A 12,524-nucleotide genomic window follows, 5' to 3' on the forward strand; every position below is an offset into this window, starting at 1 on the left:
TAAAGAGTCTAAAACCTGGATATTAATGTAGTAAAGAGTCTAAAACCTGGATATTAATGTGGTAAAGCGTCTAAAACCTGGATATTAATGTGGTAAAGAGTCAAAAACCTGGATATTAATGTGGTAAAGAGTCTAAAACCTGGATATTAATGTAGTAAAGAGTCTAAAACCTGGATATTAATGTAGTAAAGCGTCTAAAACCTGGATATTAATGTGGTAAAGAGTCAAAAACCTGGATATTAATGTGGTAAAGAGTCTAAAACCTGGATATTAATGTGGTAAAGAGTCTAAAACCTGGATATTAATGTAGTAAAGAGTCTAAAACCTGGATATTAATGTGGTAAAGAGTCTAAAACCTGGATGTTAATATAGTAAAGCGTCTAAAACCTGGATATTAATGTACTAAAGTCTTAAAAATGCGGATGTTAATGTGGTAAAGAGTCTAAAACCTGGATGTTAATGTAGTAAAGTGTCTAAAACCTGGATATTAATGTAGTAAAGTGTCTAAAACGTGGATATTAATGTAGTAACGATTCAAAAACTTGGATTTTATTTCATATTCAACAACCGAAATTGTCTAAATGTTTATTTTAATCCACAAAAATGCCATAAATGTAAACTTTGGAGTTTTGAGGTTACAGAGATTGTTAGCCTCTTATTTAACTTAGCAACTTTTATTTTGATTTATTTTTAAGCAATTTAAAATGCTTTTGTTTTTTATTTACTTTATTTTGGAGGGATAAGTTTGGCAGGAAAACGCAGCAGAAACTGATCCAGCCGGACTCGGGGAACAGAAGCTGGATTTTACCTTCAGGCGACTCCTCCTGGACGTAGGTTCCTGTCAGGTAGCGATGGACCAGCGCCGACTTACCGCTGGCCAGATTACCCACAATGCCCTGGGAGGGAGGAAGCAGCGTTATCAGGCCACAAAGACACGACTTTACTGGATCTACAGCGACGTTTTTTGACAAATCTGCCACTGTCGGAGAGTTTAAACTCACCACTTTGAGTTCTGGTACCGTTCGGCTTAGCGTCCACTCCTGACTGTTCACAAACGCATCTGAAACACAAAAAACAACAACACAAAAAACAGGAATGAACACGCGATGTCTTCAGGTGCAGACGAAAGAAACTAAAAAAAGAACCAATCAAGACCCAATTATATTCACATTTTATTACGGATTTTAAATTCTGATTTAATTCTGACTAGAAACTCTGAGGGAACATCCGATACATGAGATTCTACATATATTTTATAGACAACTCTGAATTCTGAGATTAAAGTTGAAGATTATGAGGAAAAACATTCAAATAAAATTTAGGAGACACGAGAAAAGATTTATCGGGTGATTGAAAAGAAAATTATGATTTTTTGTTTTAAATGAGATAGAAGTTTTAAAACAAAAGAGTTTTTATGGAAAAGCTTCAAATTATTGGGGAAAAAACAGAAATTTGATAAAAGATGAGAGATAAAAGTTCAAATTTATGGGACTAAAAAAATTGATTAAAGCTGCAAAGTTACGAAGAAAAAACAAAAGAAGACAAAAGTTAAAAATTGTGAAGAAAAAAATACATTTAGGAAAGAAAAGTTGAAGAAATACGAGAGTTTTCTGAATGTGATAGAAATGAAAAATTTTGATTAAAGATTTTAAAAACAGAGATACAAGTACAAAAAACGGAGAAAAAATACATTTAGGAAAGAAAACACTGAAGATTAAGAGAAAAAGAAACTTTAAAGAATACGAGAACATTTTAATGCAATTAAAATGAAAGTTTATGATTTTTAAAAAATGAGACGACAGTAAAATAAATGTTATGAGAAAACAAGAGTTATGAGAGAAAAGTTAAAAAATAAAAATTAGGAGATTAGCAGAGATTTTTTCCAAAAACTGAGATAAAATTTCAAAGTTATGAGATTTAAAAAAAATATTAGATTAAAGCTGCAAGTTATCAGAAAAGAATGGAAAGTTAGAAGAAAAAAGTTAAAAAATTGTGAGAAAAAAACACATTAAGGGGAAAAAGTTGAAGATTATGAACCAGAAATTTTTAAAAAAAATCTATATATGAGATGAAAGTTCAAAATAAGATTTAAATTAAAATCATGAATAAAGTAAAAATTATGGTTTAAAAAAATGCTAAAAATCCAAATTCTGATTTTTTTGTAAAATACACAAAAATCTAAATTCTGATAAAAATATATTAGATAAAAGTGTAAATTACAATCCAAAAATACAGAAATAACATAAAAATCAAAATATGATTAGAAAAAATATTAGATAAAAGTACAAATTATTATTTTGGAAATATCAGATAAAAGTCTAAATTATTATTTTAAAAACATACTAGTTATCAGCCAAAAGTATTATTAAAAAATTATTTGATAAAAGTCTAAATTATCATGAAAAAATTAGATAAAAGTCTAAATTAGGATTTAAAAAATATTTGATAAAAGTCAAACTTATAACTAAATATTTGACAAAAGTCAGAGTTATGATTAAAAAATGCTTCCATGAAAGTCAGAATCATGAGAAGGAAAGCGATAATTATGACACAAGCTCAGATCTATGACATAAAACTTCTAAATGATGAGACAAAAACCTCAGAAATTCTAACTTCTCCTGTTTTTTTTCCTGCCTGTGAAGAGACTTAAGGTTCAGATTTGTCTTTTCTACCCCCTGGTTTACCCCGGGGCAAATATTCTGCCCCAGAAACCAAACATTCATCTTCAGATGGAAGATCTAAAGTGTTTTATAGCGACTGATCTGACGGATCGTTTCGTTTTTCTGATCAGTTTAAAAACAAAACTGTTAAAAAGTTTCAAACTGCAGTTTTCCCCCATAAAACACAAAATGATTCCGTTACTGAGTTCAAACCAAGAAAAGCAGCAAAAAGTTTCAACTCGGTGACAAACGTGATAAAAAGGCTGTTTTCTGTCAGCTGTTCTTGTTGCTAGGTTACGGACAGCAGCCTCCTGATTGGCCGGCGGTGGCGGCACAGAGGAGGATTGTTGAGGCGACAAACGGCGTCTGTTTCCACCGACAGGATGTTGACCCAGCTGCTTCCTGTTTGCTGCACTGGTTCCCAGTTTAACCAGCAGACGACTCAGACTGGACGAAAAGTTTAACCTCGATGTAAAAAATGATGAGCGGGAAAATAAAAAACACGAGGAAGAAAGAAAGAAGAAAATGAGAAAAACGAGACAAAAACAAGACACAACTACTAAAACTAGAAATATAACGACAAAAACAAGAAAAAAACGACAAAAATAAAACATTAAACCACAAACTAGAACGAAACAAGACACAAAACCACTAAAACTAAAAACGAAACAAGACATAGAAGCACTCAAATTACACACAAATGGCAAAAATGAGACACAAGATAACAAAAACAAGAAATAAAACCACAAAAATTAGACACTGCTAAAACTAGACAACTAAAACAAGATGTAAAATGAGAAAGATGAGGAAAAATAAAACACCAGAAAGGGAAAATATAGACCTGAAATGTAAAATTTGGTCATTTTTACGTCATTTTATGTTGAATTTATGACATTTTATCTTGAATTTATGTCACTTTATGTTGAATATTTGTCACTTTGTGCTGAATTTGTCATTTCACATTGAATTTGTTACTTCATGTTGAATTTATGTCACTTTGTTTTGGATTTATGTCATTTTATGTTGAATTTGTTACTTCATGTTCAATTTATGTCACTTTGTTTTGGATTTATGTCATTTTATGTTGAATTTGTTACTTCATGTTCAATTTATGTCACTTTGTTTTGATTTATGTCATTTTATGTTGAATTTGTCACTTCATGTTGAATTCATGTCACTTTATGTCGAATTAATGTCATATGTTGAATTTATGTCACTTTGTGTTAAATTTATGTCACTATGTTGAATTTGTTACTTCATGTTGAATTTATGTCACTGTTTAAGATTTATGTAATTTATGTTAAATTTGTCACTTTATGTCAAATTTATTTTACTTTATATTGAATTTATGTCACTGTGTAAAATTTGTCACTTTATGTTGGATTTATGTCAGTTTATGTTGAATTTGTGTCACTTTAAGTTTAATATATGTCACTATATGTTGAATTTGTCAGTCTGTGTTAAATTTATATCATTTTATGTTGAATTGATGTTACTTCAGGTTGAATTTATGTCACTTTGTGTTAGATTGATGTCACTTTGTTGCTGTTTTCTACTGTTTGATGTGTCTTTTCTGTCTCTGTGTTAGTTTTAAGTCTCCTCATGGTTATTTTCCATCACTTTGTGTTGGATTCAAGGGTCAACGGTGAAGTGAAGGTCTGTTTTCTGTCTGTATTCACCAGATCTGAGATGATTTGTGGCTTTAAAAGCAGCTTTTCCAGTTTGTTTTAATGCATAATAAACGCCGTCTGCAGCCGTCTGTGTGTGTTTGCATTCACAGCACGTGTCGTGTTGATTTGCATTCATCACCGTTAATTAAACCTGTCGGACAGGTAACAACACACCTGCTTCACGTTCCTCCTGTCATTTACGACTTTAAGACTCGTGTTTGGCTGCAAACCAACCAGATGAGTCATGAACCAGAGCAGCTCCTGTCTCATTTTAACCCGCTACGATTCATTTTTCACTGCAGTAGGAAGTCAGATCAACATGAAGGACACACAAAGGCAACACAAAAATAGTCCAAAAATGACAGAAAACAGTTAAAAACAACACAGAAGACGCAAGGATAACACATAATGACACAGAAGTCAAAAATGACGACAAAAACCTCACAAAAGATGCAAAAAATGTAACAGATGTCAGAAAAAAAAAATCCAGAACTTCCACTAGAACATAAAAGTCTTTTGGTCAATGTTAGAATGATGGCAAAAAATCCAAAACCAGCACAAAAAGATACAAAAATATCACAAAATGACACAAAAAAGACGGAAAAACAGTAAAGAAAAAGATGCAAACTGACACAGAAATACCAGAAAAGTCAAAAATAACAAAAAACCTGAATATTAATGTAGTAAAGAGTTAAAAACCTGAATTTAATGTAGCAAAGAGTCTACAACCTGGATTCTAAACTCGTCAACATTGGGTTCTGCTAAATGTTTCTAAATTATGGCAATAATTAAAAATTCATCTTCCATCTGTTCTCACATAAATATCTCTAAAACAACAACAACAAAAACGCCTTAAAACACTATTTTAGCAGGAAAACAGGCCAGTAAATGGTAAAAATCACCTGAGAGGTGAATTCCATGAAACCTGATGACATCAGCGATCGATAACCAATAAAAACGTCCGATTGGATCAATGAAGTCAAACGTCAACATGTGAAGAAGCAGCTTTAGGACTGACCTAAATATCATGGTTTAATCAGCGTCAGGCAACCATCCCCCACCACAAACACACACTGTAACACAAACACACTGTAACACACACACAGAACACACACAGCCGGCTGGTTGGCAGAGAGTCGAACACTTCCATCCCAAATCAAATGAAACCTCCAAAACCACCGACACACAACCACAACCTGACTGGTTCACACACAGACACACAACATGTGATCATCAGCTGATGTGTGGAACTGAGGTGTGTGTCTGTTTGGATCACAGGTTGAATAAAACACAGAAAACTGGTTTAAATTCAGCAGCAACCATCAATGATTCACCTGATGAGGATTAATTAGAGCTCAGGTTCATTTCAGGTTAAGGTTGGTTTCTAAATCAATGTCTAAATGAAGTTCAGGTTAATTTCTTGATTAAATTCAGGTTGCTTTTAGGTTGATTTTAGGTTGACTTCTATGATGATTTCAGGCTGATTTCAAGTTTATTTCTCAGTTAACTTCTGGCTGACTTAAGGTTGGTTTCAGGCTAATTTCAAGTTGTTTTCTAGATTGATTTCTATGTTGATTTAAGGTTAATTTCTAAGCTGATTAAAGGTTAATTTCAAAGTTGATTTCGGGTTGATTTCTACGATGATTAAGGCTAATCCCTAGGATAATTTCAGGTTTATTTCAGGTTGATTTTTTAGTTTGATTTCTTGGTGGAGTTAAGGTATATTTCCAGGTTAATTTCTGGTTAATTTCTGGTTGATTTCTACAATGATTAAGAATTTCTAGGATAATTTCAGGTTGATTTCAGGTTGATTTTAGGTTGATTTTAGGTTGATTTCAGGTTGATTTCAGGTTAACTTCTAAGTTAGGTTAATTTGGTGGTTAATTTCTAAATTGATTTCAGTTTAATTCAATTTTTTTCAGGTTGATTTAAAGCTGGTTTCAGTCTAATTTCAGGATAATTTCAGGTTAGTTTTAGGTGGACTTCTAGGTTGATTTCTACATTGGTGAGCGGTTGGTGAGCGGTTTTCTGATGTCAATGTTGTGGATGGAGTGGCCCATGGTGGTGGTGGGGTTATGGTACGGACAGGCGTCTGTTATGGACCAAGAACACAGGTGCATTTTATTGATGGCATTTTGAATGCACAGAGATACCGTGACCAGATCCTGAGGCCCATTGTTGTGCTATACATCCAAGAACATCCCCTCATGTCGCAGCAGGATAATGCACGGCCCCATGTTGTAGGATCTGTACACAATTCTTGGAAGCTGAAAACGTCCCAGTTCTTGCATGGCCAGCATACTCACCGGACATGTCACCCATTGAGCATGCTTGTATACGACAGCGTGTACCAGTTCCCCCCAATATCCAACAACTTCACACAGCTATTGAAGAGGAGTGGACCCCCCTCCCCAATAAAACCAAACTGCACCTGTCAGAGTGTCCTTTTATTGTGGGCAGTATAAGGCACACCTGTGCACTAATCATGGTGTCTAATCAGCATCCTGATATGGCACACCTGTGAGGTGGGATGGATTATCTCAGCAAAGGAGAAGTGCTCACTATCACAGGTTTAGACAGATTTGTGAACAATATTTGAGAGAAATGGTGATATTGTGTATGTGGGAAAGTTTTACATCTTTGAGTTCATCTCATAAAAAATGGGAGCAAAAACAAAAGAGTGTTGTGTTTATATTTTTGTTGAGTGTAAGTTAAACTAAGGTTGATTTCTAGGTTAAGTTTGAGATTAATCAGGTTGATTCCAAATTGATTTTAGATTCATCTCAGGTAGCTTTCTGGTCTGACTTTAGGTTGATTTCAAGGATAATTTCAGGTTAATTAGCGTGTTTAGCAGCGGCGCTTTTTTATGCTTCTACTTCTGGCAGGATACATGATGAAGACGAGGAGGAAGAGGAGGCTGGTGTGTGTTTAGCGTGTTTCAGCCTGCTTACATCATGCTGCCCTACATATGTGCATTTGAACATGTAAATTCTGCGTTGCTGTCATCTGTGCTCTGATGGATTTGAGCCTTATGTAAGAGCTTTAAACAGCAGGGGAGGTGCAGGAGGAATCGTTGGCACGGCAACAGCACCAGGAAGTTCACGACAAAAATACAAAATAAGACACAGGAAGTGCAAATAAAACAAGAAATGCTCACAGGGAATCCTCACGTCACTTGGTTTTTATGTTTATAGTAAAAATAAAACATTTAACGGGAAGTTTTTCAACAATTTACTGTCATTTTACACTTTAATTTTTAACTGCTGCAGAAAATTACAGAAGAAATCTAAATTATTAGCATATAATTAAACAGGATGATGTGCTAGTGTTAGCCTTAAGCTAACTGTTAGCTGCTACAGTCAGTGGTACCATGGAGTTAACTGTCAATATAGCATTAGCACATATAAAAAAAAGCACTCACCAGGTATGAATGCTAATGTGTTAGCATGTGCTTAATATCACTCAACATGCTACATGCTAATGTGCTAGCTTGCAGCACGTCATCACAAAAATCGTCTGACTGTACAACACAATGTCCGACTGTGCAACAACTCAACATCTGATTTTACAACAACACATCAGACAGTACAACAACACAACATCAGACTGTACAACAACACAATATACAGACACATGACGTCTGATTGTACAACAACGTCTGACTGTACAACAACACAAAATACAAACACACAACATCTGACTGTAAAACACCACAATGTCTGACTGTACAACACAACATCTGACTGTAAAACACCACAATGTCTGACTGTACAACAACACAATATACAGACGTCTGACTGTAAAACACCACAATGTCTGACTGTACAACACAACGTTTGACTTTAAAACACCACAATGTCTGACTGTACAACAACACAACATCTGACTGTACAACAACACAATATACAGACAACGTCTGACTGTAAAACACAATGTCTGACTGTACAACACAACGTCTGACTGTAAAACACCACAATGTCTGACTGTACAACAACACAACATCTGACTGTACACCAACACAATATACAGACACAACATCTGACTGTACAACAACACAATGTCTGATGGTACAACAACAACATCAGACAGTACAACAACACAACGTCTGACTGTACAACAACACAATATACAGACACATGACGTCTGATTGTACAACAACGTCTGACTGTACAACAACACAAAATACAAACACAACATCTGACTGTAAAACACCACAATGTCTGACTGTACAACAACACAATATACAGACAACGTCTGACTGTAAAACACCACAATGTCTGACTGTACAACACAACGTTTGACTTTAAAACACCACAATGTCTGACTGTACAACAACACAACGTCTGACTGTACAACAACACAATATACAGACAACGTCTGACTGTAAAACACCACAATGTCTGATGGTACAACAACAACATCAGACAGTACAACAACACAACGTCTGACTGTACAACAACACAATATACAGACACATGACGTCTGATTGTACAACAACGTCTGACTGTACAACAACACAAAATACAAACACAACATCTGACTGTAAAACACCACAATGTCTGACTGTACAACAACACAATATACAGACGTCTGACTGTAAAACACCACAATGTCTGACTGTACAACACAACGTTTGACTTTAAAACACCACAATGTCTGACTGTACAACAACACAACGTCTGACTGTACAACAACACAATATACAGACAACGTCTGACTGTAAAACACCACAATGTCTGATGGTACAACAACAACATCAGACAGTACAACACAACGTCTGACTGTACACCAACACAATATACAGACAACGTCTGACTGTAAAACACCACAATGTCTGACTGTACAACAACACAACATCTGACTGTACAACACAACGTCTGACTGTACACCAACACAATATACAGACACAACGTCTGACTGTACAACAACACAATGTCTGATGGTACAACAACACAACGTCTGACTGTACAACAACACAACGTCTGACTGTACAACAACACAATGTCTGATGGTACAACAACACAACGTCTGACTGTACAACAACACAACGTCTGACTGTACAACACATCTGGCTGTACAACAACACAATATACAGACACACAATGTCTGACTGTACAACAACACAATATACAGACAGACACAGTATGACAACGTAGGAAGGAAACAAGGAGGGAGGAAATACCTACTATCATCTAAGTGTGTGTGTCTGTGTGTATGTGTGTGTGTGTGTGTGTGTGTGTGTGTGTGTGTGTGTGTGTGTGTGTGTGTGTGTGTGTGTGTGTGTGTGTGTTCTTGTACTTGCTACATTGTGAGAACCATTTTCTGCATTTAACTATCAAAGTGAGGACATTTTTACAAAGTGAGGACATTTTGGCCGGTCCTCACTTTGAAACAGCCATGTTTGAGGGTGAAGACTTGTTTTTAGAGAACAGGTATGAATTGAGGTTTGGTTAGGGTTAGGGTAAGGATTAGGGTTAGGCGATCAGTTGTGATGGTTAAGGTTAGGGTAAGGCTCTAGGAAATGCATTACGCCTATGGATGTCCTCACTAAGATAGAAGTACAAACATATATGTGTGTGTGTGTGTGTGTGTGTGTGTATGAGATGAATTGACAGAATAATTGTAGTCCCAGTGCATGTGCGTTTTGATACACATGTCGACCACATTACTTCTGCTCAGGCGAGAATGTAGGTCAAACACACACAGTAACACACAAACACACACACCAGTCGAGTCCATTAAAACCAGTGAGGTCGGGGGGGAGGGGGCGGGGCAAGTGACTGATTTATTATGACTGCTCTGGGATCGGCCAATCAGGAGGCAGGAGCGAGTCATGTGACGGGACAGAACGAGGAAGTAAAAGCACACAATATGAAAAGAGGTCAGAAAGATCTAGATGTAGGTCTGGATTCACAAAACAAACACACAAAGGTATAAAAAGTGTGATATGAAGGAACAAGAACGTAAAAAGAAAAGTTAATGTCCTAAAATACATAAAACAAAAAAATATCTGAATATCAAAGCACGAAACAATGCACGAAAATGTCAAAAAACCTGGATATGAACACACACAAGTCTTAAAAACCTTAATAGTAACCCAGTAACAGTAAAAACCTTTGATATTCAACCCCAGGAAGCATCAAAAACTTAGAAATTAATGTACTAAAGAGTATAAAACCTGGATAATAATGTACTAAAGAGTCTAAAACCTGGAAATTAATGTACTAAAGAGTCTAAAATCTGGATAATAATGTACTAATGAGAGAAAAACCTGGATATTAATAGTAATTTTTCTATAAAAACATGTAAACTGAGTATTTTCCTTCCTCTGTGACGGTAAGCTGACTAACATTCGTCATGTTGCCACCGTGTCCACCTGAGCACCATGCTACCTGCCAGGGGCTCCTCTCTGGCAGCTCATTGGCCCATCCGGATCATGTGACCTGCAGCCGGAATCCCAGAAATGTTTCATCAGAACACAAACCTGCTGGTCCACCTCCAGACCTCCACAATAAGAGCATGAGAACCCCCGCCTCAGGACAGGTCTGCTCACAGAAAGACAAAAACTATTCCAATGTACAACAACTAAATAACAACAACTCAGAATCATCCTCACACCTCAAACTGCTACAACAAACCAACCGCTGCCTCATAAAACAACTGACTGTAAATATTAATCCAAAAAACACCTGAACATTAACGAGCAAAACTGAAAAAATGCGGAATATTAACACAATAAAGAGTCAAAAACCTGGATATTAATGTACTAAAGTCTTAAAAACCTGGATATTAATGTAGTGAAGACCCTAAAATTTTTGGTACTTTAGTATCGTCAGATGCCAACAGGATAAATCTACTTCCTCTCTGTTCATGTTTTCCACTGGATGGAAAGAGGAAACTGAGCATCCAGACAACAAGAACCAACAAGAACAGGAACCAGCAGGGCATTTACCAACAGGACCCATTTACCAACAGGACCCTTACCTTCAGGAACCAACAGGAACCTTCAGGCACCTACATGAACTTTATCTTTAGGAACCAACAGGAACCAACACAAACTTTACCTTCAGGAGCCAACGTGAACTTTACCTTCAGGAACCAGCAGGAACCTTCAGAAACCAACAGAACCTTTACCTTTAGGAACCAACATGAATTTTACCTTCAGGAACCAACAAGAACCAACAGGAAGCTTCAGCAACCAACAGGAGCTTTCAGGAACAGATACGAATTTTATCTTCAGGAACCAACAAGAACCATCAGGAACTAATAGGAGCCTTCAGGAATGGTCAGGGACCAACAGGAATTGTACCTCCAAGAATCAACAGGAACTATCAGGAACTAATTGGAACCAACAGGAACCTTCAGGAACCTTCAAGACTCAAAGAAAACTCCAGGAATCAAGAGGAACTATCAGAAACCTTCAGGACCCAACAGGAACCTTCAGAACCAAAAGGAATTTTTAAGAACCTTCAGGACCAACAGGAACCTTCAGGAACCAAAAGGAACCTTCAGGACTAACAGGAACCAAAAGGACCAACAGGAACCAAAAGGAACGTTCAGGACCAACAGGAACCTTCAGGACCAACAGGAACCTTCAGTACAAACAGGAACCTTCAGGACCAACAGGAACCTTCAGAACCAAAAGGAATTTTTAAGAACCTTCAGGACCAACAGGAACCTTCAGGAACCAAAAGGAACCTTCAGGACTAACAGGAACCAAAAGGACCAACAGGAACCAAAAGGAACGTTCAGGACCAACAGGAACCAAAAGGACCAACAGGAACCTTCAGGACCAACAGGAACCTTCAGGACCAACAGGAACCTTCAGTACAAACAGGAACCTTCAGGACCAACAGGAACCTTCAGGACCAACAGGAACCTTCAGGACCCTTGGCTAATGAAAGACAAACATCACTGAGCCTCCCAGAACAAACACAAACATCGTAAAGAAGCAGAACTTCCAGCTGAAATTAGAGACGTTCCGAAGCTACGTTTATCAGATGTAAATTGAGAGGACTTCCAGAACCCTAGAATTTCTGAGCTTCGTGAAGAAACGGAAATGTCCAGAGAGACGCAGCTGAGACCAAAAGACAAACAACAAAAAGTCTGAGAGTTTTCAGCTCAACTGCAGGAAGTGGAATCAAATTTATGTGAGATAGTCAGAAAGTAAAGTTTTTCTCCTCATGTTTCAGGA

General features: G+C 36.6%; 1 protein-coding gene across 5 annotated transcripts in view; it reads right to left on the minus strand.

Annotated features, from left to right (window-relative positions):
- Positions 1-12,524, minus strand: part of agap1 (ArfGAP with GTPase domain, ankyrin repeat and PH domain 1) — a 158,764-nt gene that overhangs the window by 112,754 nt on the left and 33,486 nt on the right. For all 5 annotated transcript variants that reach the window (XM_051941658.1, XM_051941657.1, XM_022214767.2 and 2 more), the window contains exons 2-3: positions 1,002-1,060; positions 809-896 (exon numbers count right to left, since the gene is read on the minus strand). In XM_051941658.1, coding sequence (XP_051797618.1) covers positions 809-896; positions 1,002-1,060 — 147 coding nt within the window. The remainder of the gene's footprint in view (positions 1-808; positions 897-1,001; positions 1,061-12,524) is intronic.

Source organism: Acanthochromis polyacanthus, chromosome 22 (genome assembly GCF_021347895.1).
Source record: "Acanthochromis polyacanthus isolate Apoly-LR-REF ecotype Palm Island chromosome 22, KAUST_Apoly_ChrSc, whole genome shotgun sequence".
NCBI classification, from domain to species: domain Eukaryota; kingdom Metazoa; phylum Chordata; class Actinopteri; family Pomacentridae; genus Acanthochromis; species Acanthochromis polyacanthus.